Source organism: Benincasa hispida, chromosome 5 (assembly GCF_009727055.1).
Source record: "Benincasa hispida cultivar B227 chromosome 5, ASM972705v1, whole genome shotgun sequence".
Classification (NCBI taxonomy): Eukaryota; Viridiplantae; Streptophyta; class Magnoliopsida; order Cucurbitales; family Cucurbitaceae; genus Benincasa; species Benincasa hispida.
The window spans coordinates 20697061-20722083 of record NC_052353.1 but is presented as its reverse complement, the minus strand read 5'-3'; the positions used below and the strand labels follow the sequence as shown (position 1 = coordinate 20722083).

The following is a 25023-nucleotide window of genomic DNA, read 5'->3' as shown; positions in this document are numbered from 1 at the left end:
ACAAAATCACCTTTGATGATCAACTTTGATGACCACCTTCGAGCGAGCAACTTTGACAAACCACCTCCGATGACAAACTTCGACGACCAATTCCGAACTCTAGCAACCACATCCGTTCACAACTCTTGTGACCCAATTCCAAAAACCACCTTTGTGCAACCAACTTTGACGACCAATTTTGGGTTCCAAAAATCACCTCCGACAACAAACTCCGATGACCAACTCCAACAACCACCTTCATAGGCTTCGGACCATCTCCGACTATAAACTCCGACGAAAATTATCTTCAATGACCACTTTTGAGTGAGAAACTATGACAACCAACTCTAATACTACTTTCATACGACCAACTTCGAGCTCCAACAAACACCTTAGACTACATACTTCAGCAAAACTCATCTTGGATGATCAACCTTGACAATCATCTTTTCACGACCAACTCTGACGACCAACTTTAGGCTCTGAAAACCACCTCCAACGACAAATTTTGGTGACCAACTCCAATACCATCTTCATGCGACCAACTCAGGTTTCAACAACCACCTCAAAATACAAACTCCAACAAAAATCATCTTCGATAATCAATTTCGACAACTATTTTCGACTATTATAAAATTGATGATTATTAAAGTATATTGTAGGGTTGTTGATTATATAAAGAATATTATTTTGTCTACATTAAGTGTAATACATATAAGTAGAAATTTGTAGAATATATTTTTATTTAATTGAATTCACATATCAAATGAATGTTAGTAATATCTGAAAAAATATGTATACAGTTGAAAAGTATGTAATATATAACATAAAAAACCATAAAATGGACAATTTTTTTCTTAGGAGATTTTGTAACAAGAATTAGTGAAAAATGGATATTTGTTCTCCGATGATCCTCCACATTTGGAGGAATTAAAAGTGAAATTGTTGAAGAAATGTAATAGCATTACATTGGTTGCTAAGATAATGGGGGATATTCAATTAAAAACAAATTAATGATAGAGTAAAAATATAGAGCAATAACAAGAAGAAGAAAAAGAAGATGATGGCAAAATTCATGAAATTTGGATTAAAAAGTTTTTATTTCTTTTTGGGTTCTCAATTAATTTAACTATATTATTGTAAGAAATATAGTGGGTTAATTGTTGTTACCTAAAAAAGAAAGAAATAAAGAGTGAGAGAAAGAAAGAGAGAAAAACTTAAAAATTTTAAAGAAAAAAAAATTGCTATCCATATTTTATTCAATACAAAAATGAGTATGATTATTGAATAAAAAGTTTCAAAATGAAAATAGCCATGAAAAACGTATTATTTAGAGTTCAAAAAACTGCATCAGATACCCAGACATATGAATTCAACTCTGTACTTCAAACACAAATATATGAACTCAGACTAAATAACTCTACACTTCAAACATAAACATATAAACTCATAGACATCATCATATCTCAATATAATGTCCCAAATAATCCAAAGTTCTATATTTTTTTTAAGTATTAAGAAATCCAGATCAGATGTGTTTTGAAATTCATTTAAGGGGCGTTTGAAGTACAGTGTTGAGTTGATAATTATTATAGAAGAATAATAATTGGGAGAATTAGGTAAAAAATATGAATTAAATAACGAGATAATAAACCTCTTTAATAATTAGTGAAGTGAGTTTTTTTTACTCATCCAACCAAATCCAACTTGAGCGCTGAAAATTGAAATTACATGAAAATATCTGTAGGAAAAAAACAAAAAACGAAAAAAAAATAAAATTAGTAGCCTAACTTTTCGCTCTTCCTCCCTGACAGTCGCCGGCCACCTCTTCTACTCCTTCCCGATCCGCAGCAGCCGCCGACCACCTTCCCTCCTGCTCGTTTTCTTCTCCGGCGGCGACCACGCAGCAGACCCACGAGCAAGCGACGAAAAGTCAGCCTGACGAAGGCTCTGCGACAGCAGCACTGCAGGTTTAATGCACGGCGGGCGATGGTACAATGACGACGAAACCCACGAATTGAACCTGCGAGCACCCTCTTCGAACGGTTGCATTCAGGCTTTCGCAGCAGTGTTTTCTCTCCGTTCGAGACTACGGCGCGAACAATCAGGTTTCCGACGATTGTGAGTCTTTTAGCAGTGTTTTTTACTTTGGAGTAAGCTTTAGGCTGTTATCCACTCTCCGGTTGGCCTCAAATCGGATTACCTCGGACGTTTTCGAACGCCAACCCACAAGGTTCGGAGCTTTTTGTAAGATTTGGTAAGGATCGTTGCTTTAATAAGTTGTATCGATCGTTTGAAAGTTTTGTTCTGTTGAGAGTATTCAAGATTTTGTTTCGTTGTAAGTCAATTTGAAAGTTTCAGGTTGAATCTGGTTTTGAAAGCTTGTTTGACTGAAGGATTGTAGTTCTGAAAGCTTATTTGATTTAAAGATTTCGTCTTTGAAAGCATTGTTCGTAACAAGTTTTGACAGAAAGTTTTGCAAGGATTTGAACTTTTGTTTACGGACATTCTTAAAGAGAATGAATATTGAAGCTTGATATGAGAATTGCTCATTGAGTATTTTTCTACTATTTTTTCTTTTCCAAATGTTTTCTAATGAAGGACTTGGTGATAATTCTGAAAGAATGAAGTTAGGCATTCTGGCAAAAAGCAGTTTTTTATAGGATTCGATAATTTATCTTAGATTTTGTTGGTAATACATTGCTTCCGCTGAATTATGTGAGTTGTTATAGTTTCTAATGGTTCTGTTTCTGCATTATTATTTTAATAATTGTATTGGATAATTTACGAAAAAGACCACTTAGGGCTCCTAATAGAAGTGTATTGTCTCCATATTAGAAACTGAGAATGGGGAAGCTGAAAGACAACAGTATCTCAGGGCACTTACCTACTGCCCAGAATTTTGCAGTTCACTATCCTGGTTATCCTTTGTCCAAGCGTCGGGCAATTGAAAGTCTAGGAGGAACACAATCAATTCTCAAGGTATAACTAATAGTCGATATCAAATAATTGGATATCATTTTGAAATTCTCACAGTTCCTCTTTTCGATTTTGAAGTTTCCCTGTTAATATAAAACCTGTTAATATTTTGTCTTTAGTCTACTTGTGCATAAGTCTCATCGTTAATAAACCAATGCTTCCTTGTGGAACCAAAGAAGGGTGCAGCATTGTATATACACATTATTTGGGAGTTGATGTTGATCAAATTAAGGAACTTTTTTTTTAGGGTCTAGGGTTTTAAAAAAATTATTGCTTCTCTTCTGTAGGTTTAGGATGTAATATAATTTGAATGGAGAAATTCCATTTCTTCTCATGATCAGATAAATTCCATTAAACAATTTATCAGGCCTTTTTTTGTGAAAACATATTCTAGAAAGGGTATAAAGGAAAATTCCCCTCCAGCTAGTTGATTGGTGGGATGTATTATTTACCGTGGAGAGGGTCATTGTATTTGCGGGGAAGGAGAGGAATGTTTGAGATCATTGTGAACGTTAGTAGAGGAGATGATACTGAGGATAGGTTACCAACTATCTAAAACTAAATTGATTTATTGGTTTGTGATTTTGCTAGTAGTGGTTCTCACTTGGTTAGTTGGGAGGTTGCGACTAATCTAGTGGAGCTTGGGGTTTGGGTATAAGGAGTTTTAGGATGTGAACAAGGCCTTGTTGGCTAAGTAGTTGTGGTGCTTTCCTCGTGAGTCTGATAATTTATGGAATAAGGTTGTTGTGAGTAATTATCGCTGATAGCTCTCTTTGCGCTTTGTTTCTTTCTCTACCATTTACCCAATTCAAAATTCTCATTTGTGGCTTACATCCTCTTTTAAAAAATGTTCCTCTATTTTCCTTGATCTCAATCATCCTCGTTCTAACAGGGAGGCTAATGACATTTCCATGCTTGATTTAATTGGCAATTTTACTATCTCAGAGTGAAGTGAATGGCGGGTTTAGAGTCCTAGCCCTTTGAACGGGTTCTCCTATAAGTTGTTATTTGGATGCTAGGTGAGCCCTCTTCTTCTCGAAGTTCTCCCTTCTTTTCTTAGTTTTGGAAGATTAAAATTGCAACAAAGGTCAATAACGAAAGACGTGCTCCATTTTATACTTCATGTATCAACGAAAAGGTCAATCTTGGATAATAACTAAATTCTTTTTCGTGGTGCTCATTATCAAAGAAGTTTGTGAGTGTTATAAGATATATTTAAATTAATATATACAGATGTCCTTTATTGTAATTTTGTATATCTTAGATTAGGGTTTCTCATTCTCCAATATATATGTACCTTTTATCTAATTAAATGATAAGAAATTTATTCTCCAACAGTATATAGTATATGGTATAAGAGCCATTCTTTGTTTAGGGTTTAGAATATTCTTTGACAGCTTTGTGAGTTAGGGTTTGAATTTAGATCATCATTTCAAGTGGCTGTTTGACGACATCGCCCACCTTAGGAGGACCGCCACCGCTGTTGCCTCAATCTGCCATCGCCGTTCACCGGAAATAGCTGCATGTGAGTCACATGCGCTGCCAGTTCAGAGTTGCTCCGTCGCCACGTGCCGGCGCGTGGGAGCACGTGAAGTTGCCTTCTTCGCTTCCGTCGATTGGGTTCGTCTTGGGTTAGCTTTTTCGGTCCATCTGTGCCTTTAGTTCTACCAACATCTACTCGAGTGTGAGGCTGTTTGAAAATACCCTTTTGTTCCTAGGGTTTGTGACTGTTTTGCTCTCATTTGGGACTGTTTCTATGAAACCCGGGTCTCCTTACTTAAGCAGGTAATTAAGGAAATTAACCAAGTATAAGTTAAATCTTATGTTGAAGGGAAGAAAATTCTAAGTATTGGAATAAACTTTTGAGTAGCTTTGAGTTGAGCCTTAACTAGTAAAAATTTGGCTAAGTATGAAACCAAAAAGAAACCATGCGTTTGGTGTTAGGAAGCATTAACGCATAAGGCTCTAATGAAGCCAGGTTTGTAGAGGTTATAAGGGATTAAGTATTGAAGCCTAGGACAGCCATGCATTGAGCTTGAGAGGTATGGATGCATGTTGGCCGAAACATTGGCATGAGGCATTGCACGAGCGTGGCATGACAAGGGCTGCTCATGCGTTGGGATGGCAAGAGGTTGCATGAGCAAGCGACAAGGAAGAGCCATTGAGTGACGAGGATGGGCCAGGCGTGAGCAAGGATGCATTCGGTTGTGCGCGAGCGTGGGCGCTAGGCGATGGAGCGTGCGCACGGACGATTGCATAGATGCTTGCGGGGTTGCACGATGAGCTAGACGATGGGCGAGAGCAAGAGCGAGAGGGCAGTGAGTGATGAGCTATGTGATAGGCGCAACAACTACACGATGAAGCTATACGATGGGCGAAGCCACAATGGGTGCATAGTGTAGTGTAAGCGTTCATGGGGCTTGTGGCACACAAGGCTTGCGAGGTTAGATGGTGAATGCATTGGTCTTGTGCACGAGGCTATGGGCGTTGGCAAGCAACAAGGGCATGCTTGCGTTAGTCATAAGGTATGCATTAGCAAGAGACTAGGCGATGGTAAGACAAACCATGAAGTGTTGACTCGAGACCCAGCTTGACCCAAGGGTTGGTATGCGATGGTGATGTGTTATGCACCAAGGACATCCGAGGGCATGTGGGCACATATGACAAAGGCTAGCAGCATGCGATGAAAGATTGTGATGGTCATAGTCCTAGTTGAACGCATGCGCCAAGGGTAAGCCATGCGAGAAGAGGAGGATGTGGCCCAGCAAATGACTTGCGATGCCTTGAGGTTAGTATGGCACAAGTGATGCGATGAAGCAAGCATGCGGCCATGTAATTGGAAGGGCATGCGATGATGAGAGAGCTATGGGCTGATAGATTCATTCGAACAAGTGGCTAACCGAGAAGAGGTTGAGCTTAAGTTAGTAGGAGGTGGACAAATAGGATTTCATGCAAAGAAGACTTATGCATGAGGAAGACAACTCAAACTTCATTCAAGTAGGAAGTGACATGGAAGTAGGTGAGTGACATGGAAGTAGGTGGTGGCGAAGCATGGTGCAGACACTCCAAAAGTTTCTAAGTAGGAGGTGTCATGCGTTGGAAGCCTTAAAAGATGACGAGGATCGGTTCTAAGGCCTATAAATACCACCACAAGGCTTCTCTTCAGTTCATAACCCAAATTCTCTTCAAAGGATATTAGGAAGAGTGTTTGAGGGCAGATTTGGAAGAAGCTTTGTGTTAATCATGAAGAGCATGCGTTGATAGCAAAACCATGCGTTGATCAAGTGATTCCAAGATGTGGAGATGCTATCGGATAGTGAGGTCATGAAGTAGCATCAACTTGGAACGAGTAGTTCTCCTAAACTACTTGTGCGTTTTAAGTGATTCCAAAGCCACTTGAAAGCTCTGAGTATCTAGTTTTCAAGACAGGGTTGTCGGAGAAGAAGCTCAAAGGAATCAAGCTAGAGAGTAAAGAAAAGATAGAAGGATCGAGCTCTCGGGTAAGCTTGGGCCAGTCTTGATGATTTGAGGATTCCAGCCAAACCACAAGGAGTCCTGAGCTGGGATTTTAAGATAAGTAAGTTAAGACATTTTTAAACCTATTTGTAGAAGGAAGTGTCTCAAAATAAGGTCTGAAAATATGAGTAATCTAAGCTTGAAGTTGAATTTGGAATTTAGGGTTCAAAAGAGAGCCTGAGGAAACCAAGGAACTTCTAGCGAGAAAGGTTCCTACCAACCAAGGTGAGTGGCATTTCTTTAAGGTCTTAAGCATCTTTTTTAGAATATATGTTATGTTTATGTTGTAATGAGTAGTTAGAACGAGAATGTGAATATGTGACTGGGATGGTCAGGAGGTCAATAGACCTAGTTCCTGATCTCGGAGCAGAATCTCACGGGATGGTTAGGGGGCCATAACGCCTAGTTCCTGAACCTGTGAGAGGAACCTCATATAGGATGGTCAGAGGGTCGACAAGCCTAGCTTCTGAGCCCATAAGCGGGGATCTATGTGCACATAGGGAACACATGAGAGTATACGTTTATGATTAGTATCCGTTTAACTATCTATCGTGTGTAAGTAGAGTTGAGAACAGACTCATTTGAGATGGAGGTTTGGATGTTAACCTCGTAATTGTGATATGCTTGTATTATTATGAGTTGAAAGAGACTTTAGAAGTTGCTTACCACTCATTGAGCTTCTTGAAGCTCATTCTTTTCTTTCATGTTTTTCTTCCCAGGTAGCAAAAGATAAGGGGTTTCAGGGTGCTGCTAAGGTCAAGGTCTGCCACGCCACAGCCACACTTTCGGTTTTAGAGTTGTTGATGTAAACTTTGTAGTTAAGTTTGGAAGTTGTATAAACGTTATACTGTTTGTAATAAAATGAGTTTAGTCAAACAGTTGTTATCCTTGACTTAAAGAGTAATGAGTGAAAAAGGTTCAGATGGGCAGTAGGTATCACAATAGGGTGCTATCTACCGTCCTCACGCCTCCTTTCGAGTTCTAGAGGTGAGCTAGGGAGGGGGTGTGACAGTTTCACTCTTTGATTTACCTTGCTTTCGATTTTTGATTTCTTTAATTCTGCTTGTGGGATCGTGTGTTCGTTCTTCATGGATGAGATGAAGCATATGGTTGTATCCAATGTAATTTCCTTAGCATCAAAGATAACAGAACATAAGTTACATGGAACTAATTACTATGATTGGCTTCGTACTATTCAGTTTTATTTACTTAGTATTGATATGGATGATCATGCGACTTAGAATCCACCACAAGATGATAAGAAAAAGGCTTGGCTTCGTGACGACGCTTGACTTTATCTTCAGATTAAGAATTCCATTGAGAGTGAGGTTGTTGGTTTGGTAGATCATTGTAATTCTGTTAAGGAACTCTTAGATTTTTTAGAACTTTTATACTCGGGAAAAGAACACGTCCATCGAATGTTTGAAATTTGTATGCAATTCTTTCGAGCCAAACAGAAAGGAGAATCTGTTACAAGCTATTTTATGAGGCTTAAAAAGACAGTTGCCGAACTTGCCTTATTGTTACCTTTTAGCCCAGATGTCAAAGTTCAACAAGTTCAACGAGAAAAGATGGCTGTTATGATATTTCTAAATGGACTTTCACTTGAATTTGGAATGGCTAAAACACAGATTCTTTCTGACTTTGAGATTCCATCATTAGGAGGCCTTTAGTCGTGTGCTTCGTATTGAGAGCTCTCAATCTGGTTAGTTTGTTTCTCATCCTAGTAGTGCTCTTATAAGCAAGAATAATAATTCTCGGGTTACTCCAGGGATGACCAACAATTTTCAGAAGCCTAGTTATGATAATAAAAAATCTGATTCGCAGGAGATTGCTTGTCACTATTGTTGTAAGCCAGGACATTTGAAACATGATTGTCAAAAATTGTTGTATAAGGCTCAACGATCTCAACATGCTCAGATTGCTTCCGCCAATGATATGGCCGAAAAGTTTGTTACCATCTCTACTGACGATTTTGCTAAATTTCAAATATTTTAGGAATCCTTGCAGGCATCTTCTTTATCGAACCCTACTGCCACCATTATTGAGACAAGTAATTCGAAATGCCTTCTTACATCATCTACCAAGTGGGTCATAGACTCAGATGCCACCGCTCATATTGAAACCGTCCTTTCGAGTAGTATTACTGCTGTATTTTTTGCAGCTTTTGTTGTTGTTGGAACTACGTGGTATGGTTCAGCAACTACCCTGATTGAATTATTTGGGCCCACTCGTTATCAATGGGTAATTCTAACTTATTTTCTACACCTTGTCCCCTGCCCCATCCCCATCTGTCATTTTGGCAGATGGATCCATCTCCTCTGTTCTTGGATCCGACACCATTCCTCTCACACCATCTCTTTCTTTGTCCTTTGTATTACATTTGCCTTAGTTGTTTTTTAATTTAATTTCTATTAGCTAGCTTACTCGCGACCTTAATTGTTGTATCTTGTTTTTTTCCTGGTTATTGCTTGTTTTAGGATCGTATGACGAAGAAGATTATTGGTAGAGGACATGAGTCGGGGGGCCTTTACATTTTTTAGCACCAGATACCAAAAGTAGTAGCCTGCTCTGGCGTTACATCCCCGTTTGCAATTCACTATCGTCTGGGTCATCCTTCTTTGTTCATGTTGAAGAAAATATATCTTGAATTTCGTTCTTTGTCGTCTTTGAATTGTGACACGATGTCAATTTGCTAAATTTCATCGTCTTAGCTCTGGTCCTAGAGTCTATGAACGAGCCAACGCTCCATTTGAGTTAGTTCATTTTGATATTCGGGGTCTTTGTCCAGTTGTGTCTCAAACAGGTTTTCGTTACTTTGTTACTTTTGTTGACGATTATTTTTGTGTGACTTGGTTATATTTAATGAAAAATTATTCCGAGGTCTCATTTTTGTACTTTTCATGTTGAAATTCGAAATCAATTTAATGTCTCTATCAAAACCTTGCGCGTTGATAATGCTGATGAATATTTCTCGCATATTCTTGGATCTTACTTATGTGATCATGGCATCATTCATCAATCCTCTTGCATAGACACTCCATCTCAAAATGAAGTTGTTGAAAGAAAGAACAGACACCTCCTTGAGACAGCTCACGCCTTATCCTTTCAAATGCATGGTCCAAAGCAATTTTGGGTTGATGCGGTGTCCAATGCTTACTTCCTAATAATAGAATGCCTTCCTCTGTCCTCGATGGAGAGATTCCTCATCCTACTCTTTTCCCTACAAAATCTTTGTTTCCTATTGTCCCTAAGATCTTTGGCTGTGTTTGTTTTGCTCAGGATATTCGTCCACATCGTACCAAATTAGATCTAAAATCTTTGAAATGCATTTTCTTAGACTATTTGCGTGTTCAAAAGGGTTATTGTTGCTATTGTCCTACTCTTAACAAGTATTTTGTCTCTCCCAATGTTACGTTTCTTGAAGATATACCTTTTAGTCCCTCACCATCCAGTCATTGTAAAGGAGAGGAGGAGGACAATTTGTTTATCTATGAGATTATCTCTTCAACATCCTCTCTTACTCAACCTTCTTCTGTGTCTCTTCTTTCTCGCCCACTGGTCACTCGAGTTTACTCCAGACGTCCTCCATAACCACCTTTAGACACATGTCCTACACTGATGGCTTCTTTGACTTTTGATCCGGAATCGAGTGATGATCTATCCATTGCCCCTCGAAAAGGTAATCACACTTGTACTTACCATATTTCTTCATTTGTTTCGTATAACCAGTTGTCTTCAGCCACTTATTCCTTCATTACATCTCTTGATTCCATCTCTATTCCTCACTTGGTTCATGAAACTTTATCTCATTCTGGGTGGCGTAGTGCAATGATTGAGGAGATGACTGCATTGGATGAGAATGGTACTTGGGATTTAGTCTTGCGTCCGGCAGGAGAGAAGGCTATTGGATGTAAATGGGTATTTCTTTAGCCAATCTTGACGGAACAATGGTTTGCGTGAAAGCTCGTCTTGTTGCCAAAGGTATGCCCAAATCTATGGGACTGATTATTTTGATACATTTTCTCCTATTGCTAAATTAATTTCCATTCGACTATTTCTATCCGTGGCTGCTACTCATAATTGGCCTTTGCATCAACTCAACATTAAGAATGCTTTTCTGCATGGTGATCTTTAGGAGGAAGTTTACATGGAGCAACCACCTGGGTTTGTTGCTCAGGGGGAGAGTGATAAGTTGTGTCGTATTCGAAAATCTTTATATGGACTGAAACAAAGTCCATGCATGATTTGGTAAGTTTAGTCAAGCACTCGAATGTTTTGGTATTTAGAAAAGTGCTTTTGATCATTATGTATTCTATCAACGACCTGATAATGATATTATTTTGCTTGTTGTGTATGTTGACGATATCGTTATCACTGGAAATGGTATATTAGGTATATCTTCTCTCAAGACTTTTCTTCAGGGTCAATTTCATACTAAAGATTTGGGACAATTGAAGTATTTCTTGGGTATTGAAGTAATGAAAAGTAAGAAAGGTATTCATCTGTCACAATGGAAGTATGTACTTGATTTGTTCTCTGAGACTGGAAAATTAGGAGTCAAACCATGTAGTATCCGATGATACCAAATTTGCAACTTTCTTGAGAAGGAGAATTATTTAAAGATCCTGAGAGATATAGAAGATTAGTTGGAAAGTTGAACTATTTAACAGTGACACGACCATATATTGCTTACTCCATGAATATTGTGAGTCAGTTTGTCTTCTCCTACAGTGGATCATTGGGCTGCAGTAGAACAAATTCTATATTATCTAAAAGCTGCACATGGACATGGAATCTTATATAAAGATCATGGTCATACAAGGGTTGAATGTTTTTCAGATGCTGATTGGGCTGGATCTCGAGAGAATAGGTAATCAACCTCTGGATATTGTGTTTTTGTAGGAGGAAACCTAGTGTTATGGAAAAGTAAGAAACAAAATGTAGTTTCTCGTTCGAGTGCCGAGTCAGAATAGAGCTATGACACAATTCGTGTGTGAAATAGTGTGGATACATCAACTTTTATCTAAGATGAGTTTCCGCGTTACCATGCCAGCTAGATTATGGCGTGATAATCAAGCTGCACTTCACACTGCATCCAGTCCAGTATTTTATGAATGAACTAAACATTTTGAAGTGGATTGTCACTTTGTTCGCGAGAAAATACAAGAAGGGTTAATATCTACAGGATATGTGAAGACTAGAGAACAATTGGGAGATATATTTACCAAAGCTGTAAATGGAGCAAGAATAAGCTATTTATGCAACAAGCTGGACATGATTGACATATTTGCTCCAGCTTGAGGGGGAGTGTTATAAGATATATTTAAATTAATATGTACAATTATCCTTTATTGTAATTTTATATATCCTAGATTAGGGTTTCTCATTCTCCTATATATATGTACTTTTTATCTAATTAAATGATAAGAAATTCATTCTAACAGAATCTAGAACTCTTTTATTTTCCCTATTTACTTGGTCTGGGTTGCTTCTATTCTTTTGTCCTTCCTATTTCTTTTTTTTATGTTCTCAGTTAGTGTTGTATTTTGTTTTGTATTGTTAACTTTTGCCACTTTAGGAGTTTTGTATCCTTAAACATTAATCTCTTTTCATTTTCTTAATGGAAATCGTTATATCTTGTTAAAAATAAAAAACTATATTCCTTTTGGAGACGATCAATTTTGCCTTTGGTAAATGGGCTTGCCTGTATTATTTCTTAAAACATGAATTTTATATATTATTTTATACATCATCTCGTGAACTTAAATGGTTCACAAACCAAATCTCTTATATATTAATTTTTATATTTTCATTATTTCCTTAATTTATTGTTACAATGTATTTCGTTATTTCTTCATGTTTTGATAATTCAGCTTTCTCCTTTAACTGTGGTGTTCTAGGTTCGTGATATCCAATCAAGTAAGTTAGAGCTTCGCTTTAGACCGGAAGATCCATATTCACATCCGACATATGGGGAGCTTCGCCCATGCAGTTGTTTTCTTTTGAAAATATGTGCGTATTTATAAATTCGTTTTCAATATTTGAAGCATATGGAATTACTAACTCAAGAATTGATATGATGAAAGGCCATTCAAAAAGTGATACTATCGAGGGAATCATGAAAGTTGAAAAAGAAGTACCTAGAGAAGATGAAGCCAACCTTGATTTTGAGATGGTTGCTCGTGTGCCTGAAGCATATCATTTTGAGGGTTTGATGGATATTTATTCTCTTGGACTAAGTTTTCTGATTTATGTTATTCATATTTGAATGCCTATGAGTTCTCTTTTCTAAACTTTATTTCAACATATTTTAAGGCATGATTGACTACCAACACGTCATTGCTGTTCATGCGGATGCTACCCGGAGGAAGAAGGGGAATTGGGCAGAAATGCACGAACCATGTTTAGGTGTTATTTTTGTGTTTAATGTCTATATTATTATACATATAAGAGTTACATATGATTGCTAGAGTTGTGTCTTAAATTTATTAAATGAGTAAAGTAAACTCTACATGTGGTTTATGCAGGGAAGGGTAATGCCGTTGATGTGGACAAGGAGGATACTATGATTTTAGTTCCTCCATTATTTTCGATTAAGGATGTGCCTGAAAATTTAGTGTAAGAATTTTTTGCATCTATCATTTGGTTATATTGGGTGCTTATATTAGTTTGTTCGTAACACTTTCAACCTCTCATATTTCTGTTATTATAGGCTGCTTTTTTTTTTTTTTTTTTTTTTTCCCTGAAACGTTAACTAAACTGAAAAAACACCCAAATATAGGGGTGTGCTATTTTGTGGGTGGTGTGAGGTGAGTGGAACAATAGAGTTTTTAGAGGTGTGGAATAGGACCCTTGTGAGATTTGGTCCCTAATGCGTTATCATGTCTCTCTATGGGCTTTGAATTTGAAGGCTTTTTGTAACTATTCTATAGGAGTTATTTTGCATAGTCGGAGTCCCTTTTTATGGTGGGTTTTCCTCCTTTTTGTGGGTTTCTTTTGTTGCTTTGTATTCTTTCATTTTTTTTTTCAATGAAAGTAGTTCTTTTTTATAAAAAAGAAAAGGAAAAAAAGGAAAAAAAAACCTAATAACCAACCATAGCTAATATACTAATCAATCAGGACTAACAGCCTAACTGGTAACTAACTATTCTAGGGTTTAGCTTGCAGTTTCCTCTCACCAAAAAATAACTTTTACTCGTGTTAAAAAATGATGAAGTTGGGAATAGGCGGGTGAACTGCAAAATTGATTCGTCCTTCTTCCTATGATTTTAAATACTCCAATTGAAAACGTAGTTTTGAGCTTGTAAGAATACCAATAAAATATCCAAGAAGCATTAAATTTCAGTGGCAAAGATTTATTCATCCGCTGGAAACCTGACTTTGCTGTGTGAGACCAATTCACTTGAGTGATTAACTCTCCTTACCTTGGGATGCTTTTCAAAATTACTAATTGGACTAATCAATCTATTATTTTTTCTGAAATGGAAACAGTACTTTTCATTCATGTAATAAAAAGAGTCCAGTGCTCCAAAATACAAAATACAAGATACCAAGAACAACAAAAATAACAAGGATACATATCGAGTAATACAAAGACAAAAAGACAGAAATTAAGCCGAATTAATGAAAACATTCTAGTTCAAACACATGCCGTGAATCTTGGCAAAAGCTTTAGATTGATAACAGCATGATGAGGCAAGAAAATGTGCTGATCCCAACCGATCTGTCCAATCAAGTGGTTTGTCATGGAAAAATTGTTCGTTCCAAATCTCATATGTTAGAGCCTGGACTGCATTGGACCATAATATTAGCAAAGCAAAATTAACCTCAAAACAATACACTCCAATAGGAAATTTTCCAAACATGAATTTGATAGCTTCTTCATTATTGATGCAGATTTCCTCTATTTTCATGTATTCAACTCACTATAATTTCGACTCCACCCATCTCTGTAGAAGAACTTATCAGGTGTTGACTTAATTGTCCATCTGGATCTTGAATCATCAGGTTGGCAAATTCCAGTGGGCAAATTTTCTTGGAGTAGTTAGAAATTGAATTAGCTGAATGGCTTTGTTCCTCAACTTTTCCACAGCTTGATTTTTTCTCCTTCTCATAGATAATCCATGAAGTCTACTGTGAGGGAAAAGTTTATGGTATTTTCTTAGCCTACGTTCTTGAAGCTCAATGGAATAGTAAACACTTTCCTGTTGGTATCTTCTTTCTGGTGGATTAATGTTTTTTTTCCCTTTTTTCCTAAAAAAAAAATATTATATTATTATTTTTTGGGAAAAGAACAACAACTTTCCTTGAGAAAAAAATGAAAGAATACACTGGCATACAAAAATCAAGCCCACAAAAAGGGAATCTCTCTACAAGAAGGGACTCCAATTAACAAAATCACGTCTATAGAATAATTATAAAAATCTTCGAAATCAAAGCCGAATGAGAAACATGAAAAGGAACAAGAGACTAAATTTCTCTAGCATCCCTCTTAACCACCCTAAACACCCTGCCATCCTTTCACCTCACAGTACCCAAATAATAGCACAAACGCTTGCAAGCCAGAGAAAACGGTCTTTCTCCCCAAACGGCGGATTGAGGAGGAACTCCTCGAACATGTCTCTAACATCTCTGTGACGAGCACACATCATGCCAAACATCTGGAAAAAAGAGTCCCAGACAAAGCTCGCAAACTCACGTCGCCAAAGAATATGATCCAAGTCTTTCTCCACCTTTCGACAAAAAATATAGCAAAAAGGCCTAACTAGCAACGACATCTTCCTAACAAGCCTATCCAATGTACTAATACAGTCGTGAAGAACTTGCCAAGTAAAGAATCTCACTTTCTAGGAACCTTAATCCTCCACAGTGACGAAAAGCTAGACCCACCCAAAATAGAAGGATCAACCAAACACTGGAAGAAAGACTTACAGGACAACCCTTCCAAAGGATTTGAACTCCAAACTCTCACATCTCTCCTCCCAAGACAAAAGCAGTGACTCTCAAGAAGAGAAAGGAGAGCAACTACATCTGTCGTTTCCTTATTGGAAAGAGCACGATACTCGAAGGAAAATGAGCAAGAGCTCCCTATCCACACAAGAAAATCAACCACGAAATGATTTTTAAAAGAAGACAAATGATACACCTGGGGGAATAATTCATAGAGAGGTCTTTCCCCTATCCATTGATCTTCCCAAAAAATATGTCTCTCTCCCATCCCCCATCGCACATTGGACCCAAAGAACAAAAGTAGGAAGCTCTTTTGAAATATCTTTCCAAAGATTTCGGTAGGTGCCTTTAATCCCTTTAGCCAACCACTCAAAAGGATGGGGACCATGTTTACTAACAATAATCTTGCGCCAAAGAGAATTGGGCTCAGACAAAAAGTGCCACAACCATTTGGCTAAAAGGGTTTTGTTACGAATCCTAAGGTTCCCAATTTCTAAACCCCCTAAAGAAATCGGTTTTTCGATAACCTCCCATCTTATAAGGTGCGAGCCTTTTCCTTTTCCTTTTCCTTCATCAATCCCTTCCCAAAAGAAATGATGCATTAGTCTCTCCAAACTCTTACGCACCTCACCTGAGCTCTAAAGAGAGAAGAAATAAACTAGAATGCCACTCAAGACGGACTTAATCAGAGTAAAATGACCCGCTTTAGAAATGAAATCCTTTTTCCAAGATGCCAACCTACTACGAACTTTATCCATCACAAGATCCTACAAGGAAACTCACTTTGGATTATTCTCGAGAGGAAGGCCCAGGTAAGAAGACGAAAGGCCCCCAACCTCACAACCAATCCACTCAGCCACCTTCTGATCTTATCCTCTAGACTATTGATACCTAAGACAAAACACTTTCCCCTGTTAATCTTCAAACCTGACATCTCCTCAAAGAAGGCAAGAACGTGATTCAGCATCAAGAATGAATTAACATTACCAGAACAAAAGAAGAGTGTCATCAGCAAATTGAAGATGGGATAGGGCCACCCTATCCTTACCCACCTTAAAGGACTCAATGATATTACCTTCGACACACTTACTCACCATTCTCTGAGGACATCCACAACAAGGAGAAAAAGAAAAGGGGAAAGAGGATCTCTCTACCTCAGACCTCTTGACGCCGTCATGTTACCCCTACAGCTCCCATTGATGAGAAATGAATAGCTCACATTCCTCATGCATCCCCACATCCATATACGTCACTTGTAACCAAAACCTTTCCTATCCAAAAACCTTATCTAGGAAGTTCCAATCCACGTGGTCATAAGCTTTTTCAAAATCGATCTTAAATAACACCCTTCCTCTTACTAGCTCGTCCTCTTACTAGCTCGTAGTCCTCACTCGCCTCATTAGCAATTCGAGAAGATGCCATCCTTGGTTGGGTATCTTTGCTGTATTCTTTGTCAAATAGCAAATGAAGATCTGGATCACTTATTTTGGAATTGTACTTATACATGTTATGTTTTGAACATCAATTTTGGAGTGTTCACTTTTCAGTTAGCCGGTTAGAGAGCATTTTAATGATATGATTTAGGAGATTCTCCATCATCCATTGCTCGATGGGAGAGTTATTTATTTATTTATTTGTTTTTTTTGAAGGTTGGGGTGTGTGCTTTAGTGTAGGGTATTTGGTGGGAGAGTAATAGTTTGAACTTCTCATGGGGTTGAGAGGGAACCTTTTGATGCTTGGTCCAACTCTTCTTTCTTTCTATTTCTTTTGGTGGATAAGAAGCGGATACGTTCGTAGGAAAGGTCTTCCTATATGTTAGTAGGATCAGGTAGCAAGTGTATAATCCAGTGTTTTGGGATTCCATGAAGCCTGACAATATCCTTAAAGAAAAGGTTAGCAATGTTTAAGTTCCTTTGCAAAAAAAAAAAAAAAAAGGTTTTAAGGCATCAATGGTTTTTTTGCGAGGAATAAAATGATAAACCTATCCACAACAACAAAAATGGAGGCATAACCTCATTGTGTTCGTGGCAAACCAAGAATGAAGTCCATGGAAAGGTCTTCCTATATGTTAGTAGGAACAGGTAGGTAGCGGAATGTATAAGCCAGTGTGTTGGGCGTGCCCCTTGGAGGTTTGACAAATGTAGCATCTTTTAACAAAATTATTGACATCATTTCGTAGTTGAGGCCAAAAGAATAGTTCTACAAGTGAAAGATATGTCTTGGCGTGACTAAAAAGTCTAGCAAGGCTGTTTGAGTGAGCTTCTCAAATGATGGCCTCTCAGAGAGAACTCTATGGACACAAAGCTGGTTTCCATGGAAAAGAAAACCATCTAAAAGGTGGTAATCTTTTGGAGGGGTGTTAGATAACGACTATGCCATGTGGAGTTAAGAGTCAACATAATAACATGCTGGAAAATGATCAAATGCAAATAATTCCTTCCAGGCAAGTTAAGAAAGCAAATTTCCAACTCAAGGCATTAACATCTATGTTAGAGCATCTTTGGAACTAACATCTATGTTAGAACATCTTTGGAACTATGGTTGCACCTCCCTCTGCACAATCAAGAACTTGAGAGCCTTCTAATCTGATATGACAGTGAACTTGTTGGCCTAATAAGTAATGGCACCATTTTTTAACCAAAAGGACCACAACCATTATTCTCGTTTGTAGATAGACTTCACTTGTGCACTTGGGGATAAGGCTTGACTAAAATAAACTATCGGGTTGAACACTTGCAAAAAAACAACCCCAAGCTTGGTTCCTGAAACATCAATCTCAATAATAAATGGAAGAGAAAAATTAGGAAGGGATAGTACTGAAAGAGTGGTCATCGCATGTTTAAGTCTATTGGAAGCCAACACTGCCCCCTCATTCCAAGCAAATGAATCTTTTTGAAGCAATTTAGTCAAAGTAGTTGTCAATTTTCCATAGTTCAACACAAACCGTTCGTAATGACTGGTCAACTCCAAAAAGCTTCTTAACTCTTGCATTCTTTAAATACGACCAATTAACCATCAAGCGTAGTTCATCCCCATCCGCGTCAACTCCTTTGCTCGACACCCAGTGGCCTAAGTATTGAATCTTGGATCTATTAACATACAACTTATGATGAGCACCACCATTTCCTTCAATGTCAATATCTCTTTCTCAATAGCATCAAAACGATCATCGACCAATTTCTGAGCCATCTTCCTTGTTATCCTCAGATATACCGAGCTCTAATACCAATTTGTTAGGTATCTACACAACCTGCACCTAAAAAATACCCAACAAGATACCAATCAAGGGAAGTATACTCCATGATATATGTATCTCAACCATCAAGTTCTAGAGTGTTGGCTCTCTCCTCTTCAAGGCTTCTCCTCAAAATATCCCCTTTATTAATGAGAATAATCCCTACATAAACCTTGCATCAAAAGCCATGGTCCCTACTCTCAACATAATAGAATCCACATTCCCCATCTTCTCTACCTATATGAATTCTCCTTTTTGCCTCTCTCTGTTTGTTTGTTTTTTTTTTTTTTTTTTTAAATGAAAAAAAATGACTTTCATTGAGAACAAAATGAAAGAATACACACATACAAAAAACCAAGCCCTGAGAAAAGGGGGCTCAAGGATGGGATCCCAATGATGCGAAATCATGCCTATAAAATAATTATAAAAGGTCTTGCCTCTCCTCTTATACGTGTGATAAATAGGAGGCCTTATAGTCTTCTACAAATTTTCAAGCCCACAAGTGAAGGGGAGTATTAAAGTGTTAATGTAATTAAATTTACCACAACCCATCAACTTAAGCTTTTGGGTTAATTGGTGATTTAGTATTATCAAATTTTTTGGGTCATTGAATTGCTCTTCCATTCTCCAAAGGAAACTTCCATCTCATTGCTTGTGTCCTATGTTTTCGCTTTGTGCGGCTAATAATGAAGACCTTCAACATCTCTTCTTTGAGTGTTGTTTTTCTAGGTCTTGTTGCTGGAATTTGTTCTCCATTTTTCACATACATTAAGTGTTCGATAATTCGTTTAAAACTAACGTTGATAAAATTTTGGTTGGCTCATCTTTGAAGCTCAATCTCAATTGTTATGGTCAAATGTGATTGAAGCTTTTCTTGCGGTGATTTGGATTGAAAGAAATTAGCTTGTTTTCCAAGACAAATCACTTTCTTGGTTTGACCGATTTGAAGCCACTCATTTCCAACGTAGTTATTATATTCCTTTAGTTTGTGTCTTTGTATTTTGAGCATCGGTTTCTTTTCATTATTCTAATGGAAAACTTTGTTTTCTTTTCAAAATAAAAAATTTGTAACCTATCAAATTCGTAATGAGTTCTTGTTTCTATTTCAAAAAGAAATGGTTAGTAGTGTGTAATGATATATTTGATACTTTTGAGTTTATTTTTTATGATATACTATGAAACTACTAATTGAAGGCTAACTTAGTTACCATTTCCAACACCTACTTGATGCCGAAAAACCACCTTTTTTGGTAATTGTTTTAGCATTTGATTTATTTTCAAATTAAAAAATGCGTTCAACATTATCATATCTGAACATTGTAAAGATTAGTTAGAACTTGATAGATTACTACTTCCCAGGCTATTCTTTCAAATATTTGGTACAAATAAATCAGAGTATTTTTTAAGACAACATACTTTTTGTTTTTTATTTAGCTATTTATTGGATATTTATCTCAAGATATTGGTAACATTTAGGACGCTTTTCTGTGGTTACAATAAAAGTTCTCTCTCTCTCTCTCTCTCTCTCTCTTATTTTGCTGCTTCATTCTACTTTTTCCCATCTTTATTGTTGTTCATATTTTCTTTTTCCCAAAAATTTACTTGTCGTCTTTTGTAACAATAAAAAGATTACTGTACAAAATGAAACATTTTTACCATTTGTTCGATTTTTCAGGTTAAAAACACCTGGCGTATATGTTCCAAGAAAGAAATCAGAAACTATACATAATCCTTACAAAGAAATTCATGAGGTTAATAGCTTTCTTGCAGCTAGTCGAAGAGTAGAGCTTTTTACTATTGATATTATGTTCATTTTTATGTTCTATTAATTTTCTCATGTATTTTTCTTCCACGTATTTGTATTTTGCTTCGAATGCAATCAAATAATGATTTGTATATTGGTCATTTTCGAGTGTTGTAGCCACTGTCAAGGTTATATAGCCTTATGTAGTTTAGGATGCCATTTATGTTTTGCGCTGGATTCATCTTTTTGTTGCACTTCACATTATATTTTTCAAATGATATTTTAATTAGTATGCCTATTTTCATGTTTTGCAGGTGGATATAGAACCTGTTCTTGCAATTGATTTTAACATCAAAGATATCCTTGGTTGTTTATACTGCGATATTTTATTGTTATTTTTTCTTTTTTGCGAAAACTTAATATGTTTTGGTTGCAGGAGTATTTTCTTGTTATCCTTAACTACTTTTCATGCATGTTTACTTGTTAAATTCACTGTATGATAAGTGATATACGTAATAAATATCAAGGAGCTGCATTAACAAGTTCATTTTAAAATTTGATGATTGGATCATTGATGGTTGTCGAGACAAAGAATCCCCTAGTGCAAGTATACATTGGCAACAAGTAGTATAAAATTTATACATTTCAAGTATCAAATCCCAAGAGGATTACAAAATTTCAATTCACAAATAAAGACCTCCTCAAAGTTTGAAACCGAGGTAACCAAAATAGAATGATTGGATTGGTTGTTTTGGAAAGAAAAATAAGTAGTAGGAGCAATGATGATGGCAAAAACAAAAGAAATAGAAAAGAAAGAGGAATTTTTTCTCTAGTTTTTTTTCCCCTCTTCTTCCCTCTAAAATGTAAGCTTCGTTTGGGGAAGGTTTTAGTGGATAAGAAGGTTTTTTCATTCCAAAAGTGTGGGAAATGGTAGAAGTTATTGTGGAATGTAGGGAAGATTGAACTAGAGCTGGGCACTTTGGCGTGGGCAAGGGATTGTCTGGATTCAACAAAGAGTTCTGCAAAATCCTCAATATTTTTGGGAAAGAAGGCTAAAATTTGCTGTAATTTTTTTATTATTATTTTTTAGATCCTTTCAAACAAAGGAGGAAACTTTGCTTTGAGGATCTTTATTTGAGAAGGTAGAGGATCTTTATTTGAGAAGGTCAAAAAGGGAAAGGATGGAGTGCTATAGTCGATGTAATCTCTGGGCTTCTCCCATCCTCTGCTTCAGTCTCAAGAAGAGGAAGTTCAGTTTCAAAAAGTGAAAGTTGAAAGTTGTTGAATGGTCAGTTGGACCAAACATGGAGTGTAGTTCACAACTCTACTCTCTCCAACTCCAACTTCTTGAGCCAAAAACCCCCTTAGAGACTCGATTGGGGAGTTCCTCCTCTTACCGCCGTTAAGGTTCAACGAAGCCACAAAGAGTCGAACAAAAAGTAGATTGGGACATGAGTTTCCCTTAAGGATGACCATGATCAAGTGTAAATCATGGTGCCACACAGTTGGAGAAGTATGACTATGACATTATGTACCCTATGTCTAAAGTAGAAAACAAAGTCCTATGCCTAGACTCTTTTTCTATATTACTTTTATGAAAATAGCTTATTATCCAACCTTTTCGAACATTAGATTCCACACTCGCTAACCTAAGTGATTATTTTAGATTAATAACAAGAATTATGCTCAATGGAAGCAAACAGTGCTAAGTGTTGAGGAAAGTTGCTATGTCACAACTGGAACTTTTCCTCCCATCTTAGGGCATTCACATATTTTGAATCTCAAGGAGCTTAGCTCATATTAAAAAAAAAAAAAAAGAAATACATGCTATAAAAGAGACAAAATTCCCATTTATGAATAAACTGAAAAATTAAAAAGAATGGTGTATAATAAACAAAGAAACCCCGATTAGCCCAAGTATTGAGGAAGGGAACACAAACAATACTAAGAAAAGGGAGATAACAACGTTTATTCCACGTATTGGGGAAAGGAACACAAAGAATACTAAGAAAAGGGAGATTAACGACGTTTAGTCCAACATCTTTATAAAAGATGAAAGAAATTGCACTTAAGGAGGGGGCATTTGGCCCACTAAGTGGAGTTAATAAGTTTGGGGTTAATATGTTGGAGTTAGTAAGTTTGTGTTTGGATATAGAGTTGTAAGATTGAGTTCCTTGATAATTGTGAAAAGTAGATTAAGAAAGTAAGATGGAGTTACTTGGTAAATATGAAAAACAGAGATAGAGGGGAAGATGAAGTTCCTTGGTAAATGTGAAAAGCATAAAAAATAAGGAAGATGGAGTTACTCGATAAATTTGTAAGTTCAGTAGTGTTTACTATTAAGTTGGATTGTTTACAACAACTTAATGGGTCAAACGGCCCCAAAGCGTTCAACTAAACAGAATCTAGAAACTAAAAAGTAAAGCTAGACTTTCAAGGGAAATTCCTACCTGAATTTTCTTTTCTAACATGTTCAACCTTCTTCAAGGAGGAAGGAAGTACTTACACGTTTTTGTTTCGAATAGTGTCCAAAGAAAAGTTGTGCAACCCTAGGAGGGACTTTGAGTACCGGCTAAAAGAAAAACAGAATATACTAGTACTCTGAAAATTGGAGATGAGAAGAGCTTGAGCAGGAGAGCTTGAATTTGAGATGATAGATAGATGTCTTGAGTTTTTGAGCTTTAACTGCCTTTTATATAGGCCTGAAAGGCTAGGGCTTCCTGTCAAGATCAATGGAGGAGTTGTCCTCTTTATGACAGTTAAGAATTGTGGAGATTGGGTGAGATTTTATAACAGAATCAGTAAATTTGTGATTTTTATTGACCTTATCGATTTGCTCTGGAGGCTGCCACAGTTCTTATGGGCGTGACTAGGCGAAAACCTATAAAAACTTCCAAAACTTCACTATTTTACACCAAAACACCTCTATTCAATAAACCAAGGCTCAAAACACCTCTGTTTACACCAAAACACCTCTATTTATAAACCAAGGCTCAAAACATAGGTTTAACTTGTTTTTACTTAAATTTTCTCTATCTGGTATGATTTTCGTCAATAAATATATGATTTTCATAATAATCTTTAGTTTTAGAGCTAAATAACTCTCATTTATGAGAGTTATCAGTCAACCTTAGTTTAAAACAATTACGTGAAGAAATAAATAAAATGTAAGTAAAACACTCGAACCAACTAGGCCACCAAATTAAAGAGGAATGAAATATAAAAACCAATGTCTAAATTCTCAGAATAATTCTTAAAATTTGGCCATCTAGATCAATAGTAATTCTTAAAACGGATCTGTTTAGGATTATTATTTCTCTATGGTCATTTGTAGGTTTGATGCTGCGTATCTTTATGTGATAAACCCTTGATAACCAAAGTTTACCAAAGAAGAAAGAAAAAGAAGGAAAATGAGCAAATATCAAAGTAAATAAAGGATAGGGAATATTGTTAGTGAGAGGGGGGTCAAAACAGAAAAGAGAGAGAAAAGGGGAGGGACCACGGGGAGAGGAGGTTATTTGGAAGAGGGAGTGAGACCATGGAGGGGCATTGAGGATTTTGTAATCAAATCTCATATTTTGAGACTGATGGGAGAGAAGGGAAGCTCTCCAATTCTTCCCTACTATTAATAAAATAAGAAGAAAAGTCCATTCTTATCAGTTGGTATCAGAGCACTCACCTGGGCATGGTGGGGAGATGGAAGCTCGATTAATTACAATGGAAGAAAAACAACTGGAGATGGAAGGATGGTAGTACAAGCTAAAGAAGTGAAAGATTGGATGGGTAGCATGTTGGCTCAAATGGCCTTAGTGTTGTCGAAAATTGAAACAATGGGCAACCTGGAGAGGCAACCGCCATCATCGGAGAGAACTCCAACAGATAAAGGGAAGCAAGTAACAGAGGGTTCTTCATCCAGAACAGAAAATCAAGAAGGAATACACGCACCTGCGAATAAAGAGATTCCGTTGTTTGATATGCGGCTGAGGAAATTGGAAGTACCTATCTTCAAAGGGGAAGAGGACGAGAATTCGGACCGATGGTTACATCGGGTAGAGAGGTATTTTGTCGTAAACAGGCTATCGGAGAAAGACAAGTTGGATGCGGCAGTCCTATGTTTGGAGGGGGAAGCACTCGACTGGTATCAATGGGAGGACGATTGGTCACCGGTGAGTAGCTGTTTGCAATTCAGAGAGTTGTTTTTAACAAGATTCTGGCCAACGAGTGAAGCGGATCGTTATGCCCGAGTGATGCGGCTGCAGCAGGAGACATCGGTGAGGGACTATCGGAGGAAGTTTGAGAGATACTCTGCTGGGCTGAAGGAGTTGGGCGATAAGGCTTTGGAGAGTAAATTCGTCTGTGGGCTTAAAGAAAAGATCCAAAGTGAGATGAGGAAGCTGAAGCCCGAAAGATTGAAGGCCAAAATGAAATGGCCCAGTTGATCGAGGAAGACCAAATGTTGCAAAGGCGTCTAGGCAAGGGGGTCGGGTCGGAGGGGATCCACAACCCGAACGCAAAGACAGGGGGAAACGCGGGTGGATCAAGCAACCGTTGGTCGAGTAACCCGGTTAATCGAACCATTACAATCAACCCGAGCCGGGGGAGTTCGATCGGGTCGTCT

At 37.3% G+C, this 25023-nt stretch overlaps 1 protein-coding gene across 2 annotated transcripts; it reads left to right on the top strand.

The window, feature by feature from the left end:
* Positions 1-1725: 1725 nt before the first annotated feature.
* LOC120078168 (general transcription factor 3C polypeptide 5-like) lies at positions 1726-22286 on the top strand. 2 transcript variants are annotated; one of them, XM_039032393.1, is made up of 8 exons: positions 1726-2212; positions 2818-2961; positions 12378-12489; positions 12564-12686; positions 12793-12885; positions 13005-13095; positions 20337-20412; positions 20720-22286. In XM_039032393.1, the coding sequence occupies exons 2-8, from the start codon at positions 2827-2829 to the stop codon at positions 20903-20905; spliced, it is 816 nt and encodes a 271-aa protein (XP_038888321.1). In that variant the 5' UTR covers positions 1726-2212; positions 2818-2826; the 3' UTR covers positions 20906-22286. The 2 variants fall into 2 exon arrangements, with proteins under 2 accessions (XP_038888321.1, XP_038888320.1); XM_039032392.1 differs by having other exon boundaries at positions 1727-2236.
* The last annotated feature ends 2737 nt before the right edge of the window (positions 22287-25023 follow it).